This window comes from Sceloporus undulatus, chromosome 4 (assembly GCF_019175285.1).
Source record: "Sceloporus undulatus isolate JIND9_A2432 ecotype Alabama chromosome 4, SceUnd_v1.1, whole genome shotgun sequence".
Classification (NCBI taxonomy): domain Eukaryota; kingdom Metazoa; phylum Chordata; class Lepidosauria; order Squamata; family Phrynosomatidae; genus Sceloporus; species Sceloporus undulatus.
In genome coordinates, this window is record NC_056525.1 from 85,364,997 (window position 1) to 85,386,728 (window position 21,732).

A 21,732-nucleotide genomic window follows, 5' to 3' on the forward strand; every position below is an offset into this window, starting at 1 on the left:
TGAAGAGCAGAAAGATCTAATGCTGCAAATTGAAATATTCTTGATGTTTTTCTACCCTCATGGACAATTGAAAAGATGTGATTGTTGGTTTTTAAATATCAACCTTACACCAACTCTGTTAGTCTGCTGTTCATCTCATGAATTTAAACACTTCTAAACTGGAGTGAATCTAAACACATAAATCCAACTGTAGAGTAAAACAAACAACTGAATAAATCAAACTTCTTACCACTTATATAGGTTACATTTAATTTTAGTTGTGACTCACAATTCGATTTTGCCTGCTGACTGTAACTACTTTGAAATTTAACCAAACAGTAATACAACTGGAGAAAAGGGTCATTTAAAATTTACTGAATTACCTATGGTCCAAAACACACTGCAGAAATAATCCAGTTTGAGATGGCTTTAACTGCCCTGGTTCAGTGCTAGGGAATTCTGGGAACTGTAGTGAGATATTTAGCCTTCTCTGTCAGGGAGCTCTGGTGCCACAATAAACTGCAATTCCCAGGATTCCCTAACACTAAGCCAGGGCAGTTAAAGCGATATGTCTCTTTCTTTTTTTACTGTTAGTTTTTATATGATTTGGTTAACAGCTCTCTCACACCACTTTAGATTAAGACATCTTCCTAGAATTGTAATGATAAATAGAGAAATAATTAAGTTTCCCTTTAAGAACACAGTGAAAAATCACTAGTGAGGTCCATTAAATTAGATTATTGTGTAATTTAATTTTAAAAACTTATTAAAGATTGTGGTATAATTATTCAACCACATTTTTAAAAAAAATTCTGAGCTTTGTAGAGTCAATGACAGAATACAAAAGCAAGAGCGTATTCAGAGTTAGTTGTGATCTGTGTCTAAATATTACTCTGAGTACAGAATGACTCCAAATCCAGTCTTGTGTCAGTTGATGTCCACTAGTGTAACAGGATTTTTTCTCATTCATTTCCATGGTAGACTTCCACACTACCCAAAAACATCATTCTAGAAATAGCCTTCAGAAAAATGGACTAGCTGTTATTCAGACAGCATGTATAAATAGTTCTTATCACCTAAACCTAAAGCTAAATGAATCTTATCTGAACATTGTTTAGTTTGATCATCATGCCTTGGCCCAGCCGCCGATGAAAGGTTGTCCTTCTATCCCAATTGCTATTGCCATAGCCCCTGAGAGAGGAAAAAGTAGGCAGTACCTACTGGACTTACTCCCCTCCCTTCACTGCCATTCCATTTTCCTTATGGTTGTACCTTATTTAGATTGTAAGCCTGAGTGCAGGGAACTGTCAAATTAACCATTTATAAAATGCCCTGGGAGCCTTTTTGGCTGAAGGATGGAATATAAATACCCTCAATATTAAATCAACCAGTCAGTCAGTCAATCAATCCATCGATTAGATGGACAACCTCAAAACCAGGAGGCTGAAACTTGAACTCTTCAATCTTGTAACTGTGGCCTGATACATACTGGCATAAAGTGCCGGCCTGGGGCCGATTTTAGGGCTCGGGATAGCGGAGCGTCTGCATGCTCCTGAACCCTATCATGCCATAATGGCTCACCCACATCCACACGGGGCCTACCATAATGATGTATGTGCACTGCCACATCCAAATGGCAAGGCGCCACGTGGAAGTCATCACTGCACACGAGGGCACCAATGGCACCTGGCACATGCCCACCTGAGAGCAGGTTCTTTTTAGGGCTCCTGGAGGCAACGCCATTTGGTTGCTGTGGCCTCTGTATGGGGCAGAAAGGAGCAGCATCCAGGCTTCTCCAGGTGGCCATCTCTCTTTCTTCATGTCACCATGGTTTGGTGGTGTCTCAGCTCTTGTAAAGTCCCTCCCCATACCATTTAAAAAGGTTGAAATACCCATCCAAGTCTCAGTTACTGTCAGTAAAAGCTTTAAGCTAAAATGTAAAAGTTGTATAGTTATTCACCCATATTTTTTAAACATTCTGAGCTTTGTATAGTCAATGACAGAATAGAAAAGCAACAGTGTCTTCTGAGTTAGTTGCCAGTTGTGCCTAAATATTACCATGAGTACAAAATGCCCCTCCAAGAGCCAAGAGTTTTACTGTCAGTAAAAGCTTTATGCTAAAATTGGCATTTTTGGCTGAATCCTTTTGCCATTGCCTTCCCATTAATGTTTTCCCCATGAAAAAACAACCTATTTGGAATTTAAGATGAAAGAGAGAATCTGACATAAATTAGGTTGGCATAAATCGTATTTCTTATTCTACAGAAGCACTTACCCACTTGCTAGCATTTGTATTCCCCAGTATTGTTCTACAGGCTGGTTGCATCTCCTATATATTTTCTTGCAGTTTCTTTCATCTGACTGATCCCCACAGTCATCATCCCCATTGCAAAGTAGCCTCCGATTAATACATCTTCCTACAACACAGAATGGAAACACACTGATTAATTGTTAATCTGATATTACTGTTTAGGTTAATAAGTGCAATTTTATGCTTCTGCCCCCTTAAAACTTACACTCACTATTATCAATTTATTTCAGCCTGCTCCTCAAAACTCTTGCTTATCTCTGTGTGCTTTTTAAACACAATCATGTTTAATAACTTGACACACTTAATTGATTAGGAGAAGTCTACAGCATGTCATATTTTTGTAACATCCATTTAAGCCTGAGTCACCATTTATAATTTGAGACAAATTTCATTTCATTTCATAGGAGAGACCAGTCAGAAATTGCTACTAGCAAAAGGAAATGCGGAAAAAAGAAAACATAAAAAAGTACAACTATGAATGCAAAATGCAACAAATAAATAATCTACCTATGTTGATAGGCTCTAAAATTCTCGGTACTGATAGATCTGATCTTTGTTTTGAAAGAATAATGATTCTGTACTTCTTTCCTACTTACTTTCAAATACCAGGTCTTTTTTCTTTTGACATTTCATATGCATTAATCAACACTAGTTTATATCAAGAGGTTAATCCCACTAAAGTACAACCACAGAATCAATAGAATTTACAAGAGTGTAGATTTATCAAATCCCCATTAGATCTACTCTACAATAGATCTATAATGGTTCTACTCTAGTTGGCATTAACAATTACGTATAGGGTTATATGTTCTATGCATTTCTTCATCACCCATAGCAATAGCTAAAGTACTATTTTGTAAAAAGTTGCCATTGCACTAATATTGAAAAACTATAGGTTTCATTTTTCTTTTTTCAACTTTAATTTCATTTCCACAAAGAATAGTTTTCTGGCTACAGAAATTGATGCAGCAGTTAGGCTTAAGAAATCGTCACTGTTTCTCATAGAAGCCTGAAGAAGAGCTGCAGCACAGTGCAATTTTAAATACTGTACAGGAATGTTGAGTGCTATGGCTGCAATATTTCTTTCATGTACTTAATTTTATGAAATTTTAGTTGTCTACCTGAGGTATTAGTATAGTGATCTACTGATCCGCAGTAAATTGGGAAGTTAGTTCTCCTTGCTGCAGTTTATATCTTAAGTGAGATCAAAAATTCTCTGTACTTTGTATAGATAAAATGCATTCAATAAATCAATCAACAAACAGCAAAATATGTATTTTAAAAAAATTGTCAAATATATACACCTGTATCAAACTTGAAAGAAAAGAAAAACAAAAACTATTATCATACTATACATATAAAGTGGTCACCTTTAACCTACTGTCATATTATTACAGTGCGCCTGCACCATACATGGGCGTGCCATGTGCGGTTAAGCTTCGGGAAGCATAATGGCGCATGCGTGCTGCACCTCGCACGGAGCACTTCCCCATTAAAACAAATGGGGGTTGAGCGTACAATGTTTTCCCCATATACTGTGTGTGTGTGTGTGTGTCCAGAATGGATCCCCTGCATATGGAGAGGGCCCACTGTATTAGAAAATGGAATGAAGCAATGATTGTTAGATTGGGTCTAATTTTATCCAATAATGGTCATAGCTGATATTAGAGACAATGGTTACCATCCTGTTAGTGGCATATGCAGGCATAAATCCAGTTTATATTTGTGTATAGCTCCTTTTTTGTCAATGTGGATGTTGATATTCCCTTCCATCTTCCACAATGCCCAACCCCCTCTCACCCAACTATGATATAATGGCTTCAGCTCACCCACCCATCCCATTTCATGCCTGGTGAGAGCAGTGAGGATCTGGGGAAGCATCTGGTTCTGTCCCTGTAGCCAGAGGTGAACTGATTACATCCTCTGTTGGGGTCCTTGAGATGTTTCAGCAAATGTTGTAATCAATTCCTGTCTGGCTGCAGGGATATAGTTAGATGTTTCTCCAATTCCATCCCCTCCCCTGCTTTCACCAGGCATGGAATGGCTGTGAAGAAGGGGCTGCAGAAATTCTCTGGTAAGTCCAGGGTTCAGTGAGTGGCCAGTTGTACCCTAGTTCCACATATGGAACTGTTGTGTTACGCTGGAGGACACTCAGCTGCAGACAGTGAGTGTTTTGATCTTGTAAATTGAATCCACAAGGAGAAGAAAGAACAAATAAATGTTTACACACACATACACACATGCAGATCTCTCAAACAGAACTTACTAGTTATAATTTCAGAAACAGCACACCATTGTGGACTCATGCTGTTGTTGCCTGTATCTACAATTTAATTTAATCACAGGAAGTATTATAATGCTTTTTCTGGGGGGGGGGGACTCTACACTGTAGAACTGGCTGCAACATGCAGAATTAGTGCAGCTTGATACCACATTAACAGCCATGGCTCAGTGTTATGGCATTCTTTGAACTGTAGCTCTGTGAGATTTTTAGCCTTCCCTGTCAGAAAGCTATGGTGCCACAACAAATCCCAGGATTTGAACCATAGTAATTAAAGCGGTGTCAAACTGCACTAATTCTTCAGCAGCTTTAGAGTCCCACAATGCAAACGATTAATTGAATCCTACATTTTGCCACAACTAGAAGAGATCAATGGGAATAAACTACATGCTGATCCACTGGATTGCCCTGGGTGGGGGATTTCCCAATAGGATCTGGCCATTATTAGATTTCATTGGTGACAAACCAAGCAGTCTATACTACTACTACTTTAGCTGAAAAGGAACAAAGCCTCAGTATTTTTGCATTTGTTTTATTAAGGTCATATTCAGTTTGATAGACAGGGTTTTCAGCCACGTTTTCAGATTAAGGGAAGCCTCTCTATTCACTAACCTGTGTCACATACAAAGCCTTCACATCGAACAGTGTTTCTGCAAGGTGTGCTTGTTACACAGTCTTCAGTTTCTTGATCAGCGTCATCACATTGGTCACCACCAAATTGTGAAGGCTGTTCCACACGGGCAAATCGGTACTGCAACAGAATAGAATTATTAATTCTTGCTTTCCCAAATTAAAGTGCATGTATCTTGAGTTGGTATAGGTCTTTTCTATTTTATTTATTTATTCATTTATTCATTTTATTTTTATCCTGCCTTGCTCTCAAAGTGGGACCCAAGGTGGCTAACAACACACACAAAACACATTAAAACAACAATTAAAATCATCCAATTAAAATTGAAAAAAATATAAAAATTACACCATTGACAGTATATAATATATATGGGAAATATTGGGTCCCTTTTCGTTCTATTCACAATTTAAAAATGTAATTTGGGGGTAGCATTCATCACATTACACGTACTAGAAATGTGTATTTATAGAATTGCCTTGTGGCAGTGGATTGGGGTCAGCAGATACTGAGAAAGAATATGTTTAGCAAGCCTGGATAGGACAGATCAAATTTTCAAGAAATTCAATATGCACACATGTGTTCCCCATCAGCACTGTGCAGCATTCTGCCTACACTTTTTTGCACTGGGCTGAATTTTGCCTAGCTGTAGGCCATTGAAACTGTAAACTCCCAAGTGTAGTTGGTCAAGGACAGGACGGGACATGTAGAGCAGATGGGCCAGCACTATCTGGTACATGTAGATGGGAGAATGTGGTAGTTCAGGTATTTTCTTCTGCTAAAATGGCTCCTAAGAGTACCAGTGAAGAGTCTAGTAAATTCAAGCCTAGTAACCCTAAATCTAATCTAGGGAAGATTCTAATAACTTTAAGGATATACCTAGATATCCTCCCAGTGCTGATGCTGTTAAAACAAACAAACAAACAAACAAACAAACAAACAAAAAACCTTCTGGCTGGACAGAGAATGATAAAGAAAAGGGCAGCTGGTTGGCCATAAAAAGACTTAGTAAAAAGGAGCTTCTTTGTCAGAGGTGTTGTTAATTGACATATGACTGTAATGTTATGGAAGATATTCTGAATAACAGATACCATTGATGTTTTCCCGGGATCTCTCTCATACTGCCTTCCATATCCATGCTTTTGGCATTCATGGATTCAACCATCCACTGCTTGATATATATATCTCATAATCCAAATAGCAAAGTGTAGTTGCCATTTTACATAAATGACACAATTTTACTCTGCTATTGTATATAATGGAACTTGAGCATCCACTGATTTTGGTATCCACAGGGATGGTCAATCAAGCCTCAGCAGATATTAAGGGACCACTGTACAGTATATGCAAAATATTCCATGACAGAAAGCTGTATTATACCTTTAGCTACAAGCTTACACAAGTAGTAGGACTGCTTCATACTGTACTTCAATACTGTCTCTGTTTTTCCAAGTACATCCACTTTTCTTATCTTTTACTAATGCAATAGCAAAAATAAGGATGATAATAATATGTATGCTGTAGCTTTGAGTGAGGCCAAAGAATGACTACTCCAAAGTGATCATCTTAGCCTGGTGACAAAATAATATTCTACTGCCCTTCTGAAGATAATAGAAATTTTACCACAAATGTCTATCAGAATCAAAGCCTTAGTCTGAAAGCACTTTGTCAGTGGAAAATGTTCATGGTGAAAAATGAGCAGCTGTGAGCCTTAATCTTCCAGTCAAAAACAAGGATATGGAGGGCACTCCACACAAAAGAGCCCTACATCAGGAGCCCTCTAGTACAACAAGTGAAGAGCGGCAATTCCCCAACCTGATTTCCTACCAGAGAAAGGGGAATATAGGCCATGCTCTTATACTCTGTTACAGTAACTTATGACTCTAAATTTCATAAGGTTTAGCCCACAGAAGTGAACCATGGCCTTACGTAGCTGCCTTGCAGTACGGAAGAGCAAGGGGAAAATATATCAGTTTTCAGATATATACACACACACACACACACACACACACACCCCTTCTGTCTCATAGTTGGAGAAAAGCAAGAAATAAAATAAAATAAAATAATAAAATAAAGCAGGCAAGGGAATCTTTGAGGCCCTGTGCACACCTATACTGTTTGTATGGCCCCAGGCCTTTTCTAGGCGCACCTAAAGTCTTCCCCTGGTAGAAAAAAATATGAAAGGGTCTCTTCTGCTCCTGTAGCACAGATTTTACATTTAAAACAGCTTGGTTTTGCCCCACCTCTCCAAAAGGTGTTTTAGGTAAAGTGAAATAGACACCTATCTTCTCTGATTGTGGAAGCTGAGCAGAGCTGGTCCCAGTTAATACTTGGATGGGAGACCACCAGATAATACCAAGTATTTTCATGTAGGGCTAGGAAACCATCTTGACTGCAATTCTATATAGAACTGCTGCAATACTGAGTTAAATGGGCCAGTCATCTGATGCAATATAAGACTGTGGCTGGAATTCACAATCAAGCTGTAGTTTAGGATTTTATAACTGGTTCATATTGACAATCCCTACATATTCAATAGTGTAGAGTATATATATGGACTATAAAAGTCTCCAATCCTGGCGTATCAAGCACCATTTGCTGCGAGTGAGAGGAATCTGCTCTCTGTTGATTGGGACACAGACAACTGGCATTCCCACTTCCCTCCCATGAACCATCTTCAGTGGGAGGAGGAAAAACATCCTACTTCTAACTGTTGCACTAGAGATCAGAGGAGGGAGGGAGCGGAAACATAAGTCTGCTGTGTCCTGATCAATAGGAGAACAGACCTCTGCCACTCTCAGTGGCTGCCGCCTGGTAAGTCAGGTTTGAGGTGACTGGCCCAGGAGATGCTACATACCTATGCAGCTAAGGTAGTTGCATGTAGCCTTGGAGTGTGTCAGAGTTTCCTTCTTTGGAGGCTTTTAAATAGATGCTGGATGGCCATCTGTGAGGAGGGCTTTGATTGTTTATTCCTGCATGGCAGGGGGTTGGACTGGGTTGCCCTAGTGGTCTCTTCCAACTCTATGGTTCTGTGTAACTGACTAGTGCATCTAAAATTCCAGCCTATGTTCCCATGCACTATGGATAAGAGTAAGAAAAAAAAACATCAAATCACTGTGCTGCCATGAGGTTTCTGACATTATACATAATGCTAATAAATATTAGCATTCAATTGACTTTGATGGAATCAGGATAACCAAACAGGCACCATGTAATATACAATAGGATCTTTATTTTAACTTTAGTGAAATCCTGCAAACTGGATTGTATGATTAAAAAATAACCTGGAGGCACAGCACTGAAATGAAATATGAACTAATATTGTGAGATATATCTATATTGTATTGTATGGTAGTGAAGTATCTGACACCAATTGGCTGAGCTGGTGGGATGACATGAAATGTTGGTGAACTTTTTGACTGTTCAGGGGATAAGACTGTCAAAATACTTGTAATTCAACTTCTAAGGGAAGGGAATGTTGTCATTTTGACAGGGATTAGAACATCAGAGAATCCCTTTGTGAGAAAGGCTGAAGATTAGAAAAAAGGTGTCAGAAGGTATGGAAGCTAAAAGGGCTAAAGGGTCCAAAGGCAATGTGGCTGTTTTTGAAGGTGCTATAATTAAGAGTTAGTACTTGGACAGGAGACTGCCAACAAATATCAGGTGCTGTAAGATATATATCGGAGGGAGAAATGGGCAAAACCACATCTCGGTATTCTTTGCTTAGAAAACCCTGTGAAATTCAGGTGACTTGAAGCACACACAGAGAGAAACACAATTAAGGCAGTGGAGTAAGAAAAACAAACTTGGCACATAATATATGATGTATTGAGAGAAAGAACTCTCAGTGATCCTCAATTTGCCTGCTCACTTCTAATGGCCTTTGCTATTCTTATTCACCTGCTTAAGCTCTGTCTCCCTTTGTGTATTAGCCAAATTTCAAAGTACCTAAGGTCACTAGGGCCTTGCATACCCATGTCCATGTGTACCTTTTCCAGATAGACAGAGAGAGAGAGAGAGAAATAAATAAATATGCAAACTGTCCAAGAAACTAGACAATATAAAAAAGGGATAAAATAGGGGGAGGGGGGACTGTGGCACTCCAAATGTTTTTTGAGTCTAGTTTATATCTGTCCCAGCCAACATGGCCAGAGGTCATGGTGGTGGGAGTTGTAGTTCACCAACTCTTGGAGGGCCATGAGTTCCACACCCCTGAAGTCCAGAATCAGATTTAAAAGGAAGATCTACAGAAAGAGTAGTACAGCCATATTGCAGGAAAGGGAGCCATATTGATTTGAACTAGTTAGCCAGTTCTTTGGAAGCACATTTCTAATTCCTGTCAAACACATATCATATATAGACTCACCCTTTTCTTCTGGCAAGGTTCACAAGTACTCCATGAGGACCAACTGGAAAGGACACAGTCAATTGGCTGTGGTAGGCTGTTTGGAGATCGGCGCCATCGCTCTTTGGTCACATTGCCATCAACTCCATTTAATTGAAAGGAAAGATCCCTTTCTCCACTATATTTTAATAAGGAAAATTTTTCCATTGAGGTATATGTGATGCACTATTTCTTATCACCACTATCTATATGGTGCTTGCCATACAGAGAGGTATAAGTGATGTGTCAAGATAACATACAGAAGGCTTTTGCCAGTGTACCATTAAGATCAAACAACTCTGAGAGAACTTTGGCTATGGATAGTAACTAGTACATACTGAAATGATTGTGTGATTATGAATTATGTATGGAGAATTCTGAAAAATATGCTCCATGACAGGGTTTCATTGAAATAGTCATGCATTCACACAGCCACTTCTGTCACATGATCACACCAGTTTAATAATAATCAGTAATAAGAATATTTCGTGTATTGAAATTATATGTGAAATATAAGCATGCCTAGTTGAAGTCTAATTAAAATGTGAAGAGATGGATCATATCAATAAAGTGAAGGTAAAACAAATGCAAGTCCTGTTACAGTCTGGTAAAATAGAAAGCCTGAAGAACATCTGGGAGGTAGATGGAGGTGAAGGAACAATCTTCCTAGGTCATAGCATTCCAGATAATCCATCCTTGTGCATCTCATGGAAGACAATGGTTGTTGCTCAGCCTTTTAGAGAACAGTAAAGGCATTAGATCCTTTCTGATCTTGGAAGCTAAGTAGGGTCAGCTCTGGTTAGTAATTGGATGAGAGACCACCACTAAATGTCAGGTGCTGTAGGCTATATTTCAGAGGAAGGGACAAAACCACATCTGAGTCTAACTTGCCTAATAAAACCCTATGAAATTCATAGGGTCAGCATAAGTCAACAGGGGACTTAAAGGCATACACACCCAAAGTGCTGTAGTTTGGAACAATGTTGTCATGAAAGTAGCATGCTGCTGTTAGGATAAGGCCACCACAGTTCTTCAGATATCCACCACACACATGATTGATGTACAGAGAACTTTCGATATTTGCATGTTTGCCATCTGCGGACGTCAAGCCCCATTGCTTTCAACGGGGTGTGTGTGCACATGGCCACATTAGGGGCTGCACACACTTTGCACCTGCCATTGAGGCCCCTCATTCTTCCTTATCCATGGGAGGATGAGGGTCTGGAACAGATCCCCCATTGATATGAAGAGCATACTGTATATGATCAATATTTTCCTTCTGCTCCTCTTCATCCTCATTGTTGTCACTATCACCCAGTTCTTTACGAATTCCTTCAAAGATGAGTTATGAGTGAGGTAAGAACAAATTTATATTGTACACTATGAAATTATTGTTGTTTGTGAAGCTGAGTCATGCCTACTCAGGAAAATGGAAGAAATATGCTTGAGCACTAATCACTCTTGGGCACATTCTCTAATCAAATATTGCCACAGAGTCCTTATAGGCTCTTTCATTCATTTAACTGATTGCATGGCAAGGAGCAGCAGCATCTCATTATTTTACACCCACTAAAGGACTCCAGTCACATGTGAATGGCACATTTAGCTGAAGGCAGAAAAGACCATACATGTATACAAAGAACCTCAGTCAGAACAACATACTGGACATCCACACCATTATGGGTCCCTGAATGATCAGGTTGTGTAACATACATCGTTTGTAGGGATGCAGGCTGCCAGTGGGCACAAATAATGTTGATCACACCCTGTGAGTCTGGAAGTGTCTTCTGTTTTTGATATCAGCAGGGGGCAGGGCCACCTAATTTTACCAGATTTTATAGATTGCCACATCTATTAATTAAAATGAACAGTGAATGTGTGTGAGTGTGTGTGTTAGAGAGAGAGAGAAAGAGAGAGAGAGAGGAAGGAACCTGTTCATTTTCTGCTGCTAATAGACAGTGTGATACAAATCTCTTTTCTATATATGCTCGCTTCAAAGACTGTCAGTGGCTTTCCTTGGAGAAGACAGAATTTTTCATATTTCAATTTGACATATTAAAGATTGGGGGGGTTACCTACATGTAAAACATTACCAGCCAAATGTAAAGCTCTTTTTTCTCAGACAAGGCTATTAATAATACACTGATAAGTATGTATGGGGGGGGGGGGGGGGGATGGAAGAGGGGTGAGTCCTAAGACTGCACAAATGGCATGAAATAATACAGGAAATCCTCTGAGTTCATCTGCAGAAAGAAATATGCTTTCTGCTCATTTTCTGATCTTTGAGAAGGAACGCTGTCAAATGACTTGATATATTTTAAGGCAGGTCTGCAAAAATGAATGGCCCATAAGGCAATTTTAGAACAGGAGCTTGCTCGGTCTGCCTTATTCTTTCCTGGAAAAAAATGTGGCAGGGAGAGTAGGGAAGTTGCCAAGTATTTGGCAGGAAGATACAATAGTTGGCTGCTCAGCTAGCTTTGGCTCGAGACTCACAAATTATGCAGGCCTAGTTTAATGAGATCCCACTGGACTAGAGAGGGAAGGTGTACCTACTTAAAGTTCTCTTGAAGCAGGTATTGTTCTCTATGAATTCAGATATTTAAAAACTTCCGTAACCATATGGGCCCACAATTCCTACTTACTAGAACAGAATTTACTTGCAATTGAGCGCTTGCAGCAGCCATGCTTATTTTCTGCAATCTATTTTCTAATATGGACTTTTAATTACAAAACAAAACAATAATAATAATAAAAAAATTAAGTGACATCCCCCCTGCCCGCCTACTGGAAGTTAATAAAAGTTTCCATCTGCCTTGATTACAGTTCATTCAGAACAGATTCTACACAAAATACCATTCTAACGCCTAGTCAGAAAAACAACAGGAGCATTACCTCATGAGCCCCGTTCTTACTGCAATCATATTAGTTAGTGAAAATGGAAACATAGTAGTTTGGGGATAACCATTATTGTAGATCTCCATTATAGCACAACTAGGGCTGTTTTTGCCAGTGTACTTTTCTGCATACACCTTAACCCCAAATCCCTGCCCTATAGCCTGCCCAGTGTACATTTTGGGGGTTTTAGATTTTATTTTTAATGTATTCCCACTAATGCAATTGAAGTTTTAAAAAATAACAACAATAGAAAAGGGCAGGGAGGGAAAAAAAGGAAACCAACCTGCTTGGGAATAGCAAGGGGGAGGGGGGACAGGAGGATGGCAGAAGACACTAACACCACATGACTGTCAATATCAGAACTGCCTTGGCAGCAATGTTTTGCATCTGAGGACTAATGGATCTACAACATTATTGGGAGCTTATTGGTGTTTTTTTTTAAAGGAACTAATAGGAATGTGTAATTCACTATAGATTTTTTTTATTGTACTGTATTATTTTAATGATCTAATCCTGCTTTGATCCTTGGGAGAGGCAGGAAATATAAATATAAATGAAATTTACTATTATTATTATTATTATTATTATTATTATTATTGACAAGGGATGACCTAACCACACTTTAGAGAAATAGCAGCTACAAGTCAGAGGCAATTGTCTGCAATAAGTATTGCCAAAGGTGCTATTTTTCTGACTTGAACTGTGTTTTAAAAGCTGCGTGTAGTGATCTTCTAAGCAGAATATTCTTTTGCAAAAAAAATCAGGGCTAGAATGCCACTGTCTTCTCAACTCTCTTTCTCTCTTGGTCCATTATGAATTCCAGCAGCAGCACCATCAAAAGAGTGTGACATCACAGTTGGTATGACAAGACACAAGAAAAGGAGGAACCTAGGAACTCTCAAAGTGTCACACTTCTAAGAAGTAGGGATGAGAGCACTATTAAAATAAAATGGTTCTGGGATTTCCCAGGGAAAAGCATTTGGAACTCTATCTATGCTAGGGGTGCACAGCTAATGATCAAGCAAAATCAGATCAAGGGCCCTAGGTAATTGAGCCCCCTCAGGAATTATCAGTCAAAAGTGCACCGAATTGTCATTATTTTTGAGGTTGCTCTCATTGTACTCAGATGGTTACTACTTTCAGTGGATGATGACGATGGCAGTGGTACTGGTGATTGTTTTAATGCAATATATTGTGTTTTCATTGTTTTATTAAAACATTCCTATTAGCAGTCAAAATGAATATTAACAACCTGCCTGTCAGTGTTGAGCCCAACCCATTAAATGCAGTTTCAGTGTCTCAGGCTGCATCCAGTGTTGGCAGGGGGTCCATAAAGCACTCATATCACAAATGCATACACTAAAGTGAGAAGTCTTTAACCTCAGTCCATTCCAGCAGTCTTTAACCCAGTAATCTCAAGCAAGGTTTCAAGATTGCTGGGGTGAGATTGCTTTTGGCTTGCTGAGAGTAGGACAGGCTCAGGCTGTGATCCAGACCATCACCGCTTTATCCAGGTTGCTGGTAGAACTATTTTGATGTTGCTGGGAAAGTGGGGGTTTAGAAAAAGAGGTCTGGGAGGGGACAGGAGGTTCCTGAGAATGCGTGCAGTCTACGGATTGTGCATGCCAAAACTGTACCATGTTAATTTTGAGACACCTCTGGGTTTGAACTGGGGGGCAGTGGATGGAATTTCTATTTGAGACATATTTAGTATAAAAAGGGGTATCATAGATCTGTCAATATTTCCTAGATAAAAATGGGAACACATGTGGCCACACAACATCAGTGAGGCCAAGATGGCAAAAATTATTAACAAGGAAGAACACACAAGCCAGGAAAGGTTGCAGCAGTTTGTTTTTGCTTGAATTTACAGAAGATTGCACCCCTCCTCTGCTCTTCCCCCTGCTGAGATAATTGAGTACAAACTACTTTTGCCCTTTGAATTCAGTTTGCAGCAACTTAAGATGAGGACAAAAGAGGAAGAAGAGAAACAGGGACATTTTAAAAGCAGCTGGAAAAAAGAAAAGAAACTGCAGACGATAAATTGAGACTGTCCCTGATATATTGGGATTATTGGATGGCATGGTGTCAGAAGCCATGAGGACAAACTCATGAAAAGGAGAAACAGCTGAGAGACAAAGAACTTGTTATTCAGGCATGCCTTTGGTCCTCAAACCATGGGGGTGTTTTCAATGTGGTATGCTGTACTGTTATTATTTTAATTATGTTTTAAATATGCTTTAAATTTTTAAAAACTATATGATTTCTAATATAATTTTTAGTGGTATTTGTAATCTTTGGCTAAACTTTGTTTTAAACTATTGTAGGCCATTTTTGGTCCTGTGCCAGGAGAAAGGTGGGATATAAATTAATGAATTGGATAAATAAATAATGATGAATAAAAGCAAGGCGGGGAAGCTAGCTTGGAAGCCAACTTTTATGTCACAGCAGTTGAAGAAGGGGACTTTCTGATGGCAGGCAGGGCCAAAGGAAAATAGAGAATAAAAATGCCAGGATATTTTTAGGTTAAAACTGTTAATGATGTTAGCCTTCAAAGACATATTTGAATATTTTGGAATGGAAAAATATCCATAGGACCAAATTATAAGTGTTTTACGGAAGGGGGAATTGACTGTCTGGGAGTCCTAGAGAACTGGACTGTTTGCCAGGCCTGAGTTTCCCCACCACCTGGATAAAAAGAAGGGGGGCAGGTGGGGATGAAGGATCATTCATGTCTGAACTTTGAGAGTAATATGTAGAGCAATAATTAGAGGAACTACATAAAAAGAGTGGAGTGAAGGTAGTAGGGATTGTGGGGCTTGGGTGGAACCAGAATACCTTAAACCTCGACATCAAGAGATCAGGCATGGAGTCAAGTGGGTGTGAATGTGTCGATTCAGAGTAATTTTTCGCCTTTCCTTTTTTTTAATCAGTTTAACCTTTCATTGTTATCCTTACTCTCATCTCTGATGTCAGCAGAAGTTATAAAGCTGCTTTCAAAGATATGCAGATTGACACTTTTCCAGTATTTTGCATAACTATTGGAAGGGCACTTACCACTATTTGTAACAGCAATTTCAATTGCAAAAGAAAATTGCAGTCCTCTCAAAGTGGGTGAGTGAATGACTGAGTGACTGTGAATTTATAATTGTATTTCTAGACACCTAATAACCTTGGTTCTCTTGTCAGCGCAAAACACATTAAAAATTAGAAAATACAAACAATGCAGTAATAACTTTGAGTTCGCAATGTAGTAATAACTTGAGACAACAGAAAATAAAACCAAGTTAAATGAAGCAGCACACAAAAACACTATTGTGTGTGTGTGTGTGTGTGTGTGTGTGTGTATATATATATATATATATATATATATATAATCTAAAATAAGGAAAATAGAAAAGTGCTAAGATTGAAAAACAGTTCTTAAAATCTGTGGCATCAAAACTAGAAAATCTTTACCTGGCATCAAACCGACGGTAACATGCACCAGGTGATCCTCTCTAGGGAGAATATAACCCATTTTCTTGTAGCCTTGTTGTTGTTGTGTACCTTCAAGTCATTTCTGACCTATGGCAAGCCTAATGTGAGTTTATGAAGGGGCTTCTTGGCAAGATTTGTTCATAGGGGTGTTGCCTTTGCCTCCTTCTGAGGCTGAGAATGTGTGACCAGTGTGCCTCCATGGCTGAGAGGGGATTCAAGTCCTAGTGGATACTTGAAATAACAACCTCACTAGGGCCATAGACACTATCGCTCCTGCGCATCCTTTTCAGCCCACTTCAAATAAAAAACCTTGGTATATGGAAGATCTTTCCCAAATGAAGCAGGCTGCACAATGACTAGAAAGCTGCTGGAGGAAACATCAACATTTACCTGACAAGATACACCATAAGAACTTATTGAGTTTTATGGAGTGGCAATAGGGGCAATAAAAAAAATTGTTCTATGCTGCACGTATTGCATCTGCAGAGTCTCGTCCAGCAGAGTTGTTCAGGGTGGTTAAAGAGTTAACCCAGCTGCCTGTCACTCCGAACACTTTATTGTTACCTACAGAAGTTTATTGTTAAAAGCTAAAAGCCGCCACAATATAAAATAGATCCAATCAGTAAATACAAAAACAGTATAAAAAGATCAAGGCACAAAAATCGCAAATAAAACAACATAGTAAAATTAATAAGAGAGGCCCATCAATGAAAAACAATAATACATCATTAATGATAAAATAACAGAAACATAAAACTAGAATGGTTCTAGCCATCATTCTGATCGAGAAAACTAATCCTAATCTTGCTAGCAGCTAAACCAAATGTTGCAACTATAGAAGTAATAAATACATTGTTGCCAGCCAGAAGAACACAAATCTGCTGAAAACAAGATCTGTCAGAAAGGGAATGTAAAATACATTCAAGAAACCTTTGTCTAGGAGAGGACAATGTAAAAGGTAATGTTCAATATTGGAGGGATTATCAGGAGAAAGAAACTCAATGTTGCTTGTAGTTATATGGTTGTTAGGAGATGAAGATGGAGAATCCCAATGAGTAGTCTAGCTATCCTATTTTGGACCAAGCCTATGGACTCTTTTTTAAAGGGAATCATATATGTAATGCATTAAATAATACAAGCTAATGAAAGGTGCTCCAACCCACGAAGCCACCTGCAATTAATGTGACAATGATGGATTTAAGAGTTCTCAAACAACAAATCTGTCCCTTTAATAGAACTTGAACCCACCAGAAAAGGCCAGATGCCTCTTAACATGAACCACACTCAACAAATATCTGTCTTGTCTGAACTGTGTCCTAGTTTTGTTTTGTCCAATGACTGTCTCAGAGTCAAAGCTGCTTTACTTGTATGAGGAAAAGGTTATCATCTGCATATTGGTGATGACTTAGACCTTTTGTTCCATATAGATGTTTCAAAGCTTGGGGGAATAAAAGAAAGGTGCAAGGAACCCCAACAGCAAAACTGATATGAAACAGAATACTAAGCACACAGCAACAGGTTGTGGAATAGGTCATCCAAGCAGGATATTACTGTAGTAGGTGAAATCATTTGAGCACCTTGCCCAGAAAGGAGATGCTAACAGCTGACCTATATGTCATTTTTGTTCTCTTGGGTCTAGTTTAGATATCTCCAGGAGCAGCCTGATTGCTGCCTCTCTCAATAAAGAATCTACAGTCTCTTGGTTTAACCCAGGCAACCCTCTCTCCTCATTGAATTTAATAAGCAAAGAAGAGGGTCGAGTCAAGCATGTGGTTGCCCAAACAAGACCAAGCACCATATCCACATCCACAGGCCTCAGACATGGAAACCAATCCAACACAACTCGACTAGATGATGTTCTGGGTACATTCACTACTAAGTAATGACAGATGTGAGCATCTTAATATTTCAGGTATTTTACAAACTTCCAAGTGTCTTGAAAATAGCATGGCACAGGCCATACTATTGACTATTTCTCAGATTGCAACAGATTTCTCATCAGAGAAACAAGTCATGCCAGACAAATCTAATCTCTTTCTTTGATAAAATTACAAGCTTGGTAGATGAAGGGAATGCTTTGGATATAGTATATCTTGATTTCAGTAAGGCCTTTGACAAGGTTTCCCATGACATTCTTGAAAAGAAGCTTGTAAAATGTGGGCTAGACAAAGTAACTGTTACATGGATTTGTAACTGGTTGACCGGCCGAACCCAAAGGGTGCTCAACAATGGCTCCTTTTCATCCTGGAGAAAAGTGACCAGTGGGGTCCCACAGGGCTCTGTCCTGGGCCCAGTGCTATTCAACATCTTTATCAATGACCTGGATGACAGAATTGGGAGCACACTTATAAAATTTGCAGATGACACCAAGTTAGGAGGAATAGCTAATACTCCAGAGGACAGGATCAACATTCAAAATGACCTGAATAGACTAGAAAGCTGGGCCAAAGCTAACAAAATGAAATTCAACACAGAGAAATGTAAGGTACTGCACTTAGGGCAGAAAAATAAAATGCACAGATATAGGATGGGGGACACCTGGCTGAATGAAACTATATGTGAAAGGGATCTGGGAGTCCAAGTAGACCACAAGTTGAACATGAGTGAACAGTGCGATGTGGCAGCTAAAAAGGCCAATGCAATTTTAGGCTGCATCAATAAAAGTATAGTGTCTAGATCAAGGGAAGTAATAGTGCCATTGTATTCTGCTCTGGTCAGGCCCCACCTAGAATATTGTGTCCAGTTCTGGGCGCCACAATTCAGAAAGGACATTGAGAAACTGGAGCGTGTCCAAAGGAGGGTGACTAAAATGGTGAAGGGTCTGGAAACCATGTCCTATGAAGAACGACTTAGGGAGCTGGGGATGTTTAGCTTGGAGAAAAGAAGGTTAAGAGGTGATATGATAGCCCTGTTTAAATATTTGAAGGGATGTCATGTTGAGGAGGGAGCAAGCTTATTTTCTGTTGCTCCAGAGAACAGAACCTGGAACAATGGATGCAAGCTACAGGAAAAGAGATTCCACCTCAACATTAGGAGGAACTTCCTGACAGTAAGGGCTGTTCGACAGTGGAATGCACTCCCTCGGAGGGTGATAGAGTCTCCTTCCTTGGAGGTCTTTAAACAGAGGCTGGATGGCCATCTGTCAGGGATGCTTTGATTTGGATTTCCTACATGGCAGGGGGTTGGACTGGATGGCCCTAGTGGTCTCTTTCAACTCTATGATTCTATGATTGTATGATTCTATATGGAAAAGCTCCACAGAATGACACTGTGCAATGCAGTGGAATTAGAGAAAATGCTTGTCTACCACCACCACACCACTGGGCTTTAAGCTGTGTTTACTGCATACAAGGCTCTGCTGAGTACATGTTCCACTTGCTTTATTGCCCTCACCTCAGATGTATTTCCCAGATTTTGCCAGATAAGGGACATTTGGTTGAAATTGCTTGGGACATCTCCAGTTCCAAGAGCGATTAGGGCATTGACTTGGCTTTAGTGGAAGCAAAAGCTATTAGAACCCTTGGAAATCCACCAGAATCGATTGGTCCCCCAAAAATCATTTTAACAGACCTACCCACCCTTGCAGAGGGAAAAAGTCATTGAAAGTCTAAATCTCAGCAGAAAATTTCATCATGAGAAGACATCAGAGAAAAGCACATGCAGAATAAATCCCACCACATGTGTTGGGCTGCTGACATGTTTATCATGGAGGCCATGACAAACAAGTCCATGTTTATCAAGGAGACCATAAAGTCATGAACTTCCCCATATTTAGCGTACTCCTGTATGTTGAGATCATCCAGAACAATTACCCTGAAGACCCTCAGTATGACCCTCAAGGCCATTTTCATCTGCCCAGGTAGGGAGACTAAAGGGAAGTGGGTAGTATAGTGGTAAAATCTTCTTTTTTCCCATCATTACATATAGGCAACATGTGATAATGAAAAGAACACACATGTAATCACCTTTACATAGCTTGACCCTCCTACTTGCATTTGAAGTTACATATAACTAACACTGTATTAATTGAATCCATGCATGCAATCCTAAATGGATGACAGGACCAATTTCCTAGCCATTTATTCCCCAATCCTATATATGAATTACACTGGCAGTTGGTTTTGCTGATAATATTCTCCCTTTCATCTTAAAATGTATAATAACCTTGATAAGGTAGGCACAGGAGAACATTTTCTGAATACCAGAGCTCCATATATTTTGTTTTTCCCAAGCTTGTTTTATTGAAAAGTACATTGCTTCACAGTACCTAAATTTCAATACGGTTCCTTATTTTTGCCACTAATCCAGAAACAGCTCCAAAAGGCACTTTTCATGTTCCACATGAAAATAAAAACAGAAGGTTAACACTGAATGTCATTATCTATCATGTCATTGTACTGCTTTTTAGAAAAACCCAACAACATTCTCTTACCTGGAGCAATGCAAATTTAGGAAATTTATGATTCCATAGATCAGAAATAATCTTGCTGGGCACAAAAGAAACAGTAGAGATGCTTCACTCATGGTTTTAAAGCAATGTGGATAATCTATAGTGACATCCTTTCTAATTTTGTTTGCTACAATGTTTGAAAACTGCTAGGGAAGCAAGGTAAATCAATAGCTAGTTTTTCCACCAGACAAACAGAAGATGAACCAGCCTCTGAAAAACTTAAAACAGATTTTACTGGTAGCACAGAGCCTTCTACTGGGCTACTTGAAAATTGTGTAGATGACGTTTGAAAAATAGAGGAACCATTTACAGACTTAAGAGACTCATTTTAGCCTGGAGTATCAATATATAAAGGGTGCATAAGCTTTCATATACTTGATCTGCTTCCTCAGATGCATAGTGGAAGCAGACCAAGTCTTAGAAAGCTTGTGATACAACTTCTTTCGCACGGTTAGTCTCAAAGATGCTACAAGATTCCTTTACAAACTGATTTTTACAACTTGTTCTTAAAAATGTTCCCAAAAGGAATGTACAGTATGCGGGTATGGATAGAAGCCATATACACAATTAACCAAGAGTAAGAGCAATTTAACAGAACAGCACATATTACAAACATATTACATATTACAACCATGTTAGATGAAGAGGCTGAGAGTTCATTAACATCTGCATGTACATGTAACAGGGCTCCAAATTACACATTTAAAAGTTTATGACAGTGCTCTTTCCTCAGCATTTCGAACAACAACAACGAAGACAAGGAATAAGAAAAAAAAATTACATGGATGCTACTTTGTGTAAAAATGTATGGATCAGTTCATATTTTTCCCCTTTTATTCCCAAACCATAGTGGGGAAAAACAACAAAAGGAAAGAGAAGTTAAAAATATTTAAAAATAAGTGAACAGTTGATAAATGGGAAATACATCAATAAAAACATAACTTTCTAAAAATAACTTGACCAAAGCATGTTCATAGAAAGCTGACATTTATGTGGCTGTGTTTAAATATTAGCAGGTTTATAAGATACTCATATATTTTAATTCAAATATAATAGAAAAACATAGCTCTTAAGAACTGGATGTCTGAGGCATATTCTTTATATACACCTTCATTAAGACTAAATTGCTTTATTCAGACATGAAGATGAAAGCTAAACCACTGATTTTTGGCTCTTTGCAACAAGTGATGTAGCACCAATAATTTAAGAGAGAACATGTGCCACATCAGCCAGCTTATTATAGAAAGAGACCAGGGAAACCTGAATTCTGCCAATTAGTTTCTCAGCAGATGGCTTCACCAATAACCTCCCTGCCCCCCAGCAA

At 39.0% G+C, this 21,732-nt stretch overlaps 1 protein-coding gene and 1 long non-coding RNA gene across 2 annotated transcripts in view; one reads left to right on the forward strand and one right to left on the reverse strand.

The window, feature by feature from the left end:
• C8B (complement C8 beta chain) overlaps positions 1-20,556 on the reverse strand; it is a 45,719-nt gene extending 25,163 nt beyond the window's left edge. Inside the window, exons 1-4 of the mRNA XM_042464065.1 lie at positions 20,391-20,556; positions 9,566-9,722; positions 5,184-5,322; positions 2,255-2,396 (exon numbers count right to left, since the gene is read on the reverse strand). Of these exons, the coding sequence (XP_042319999.1) occupies positions 2,255-2,396; positions 5,184-5,322; positions 9,566-9,722; positions 20,391-20,482 (530 nt within the window). The 5' untranslated portion in view covers positions 20,483-20,556. The remainder of the gene's footprint in view (positions 1-2,254; positions 2,397-5,183; positions 5,323-9,565; positions 9,723-20,390) is intronic.
• Positions 19,524-21,732, forward strand: part of LOC121928835 — a 38,792-nt gene continuing 36,583 nt past the window's right edge. The window contains exon 1 of the long non-coding RNA XR_006103583.1: positions 19,524-19,817. This is a non-coding gene — a long non-coding RNA (uncharacterized LOC121928835). The remainder of the gene's footprint in view (positions 19,818-21,732) is intronic.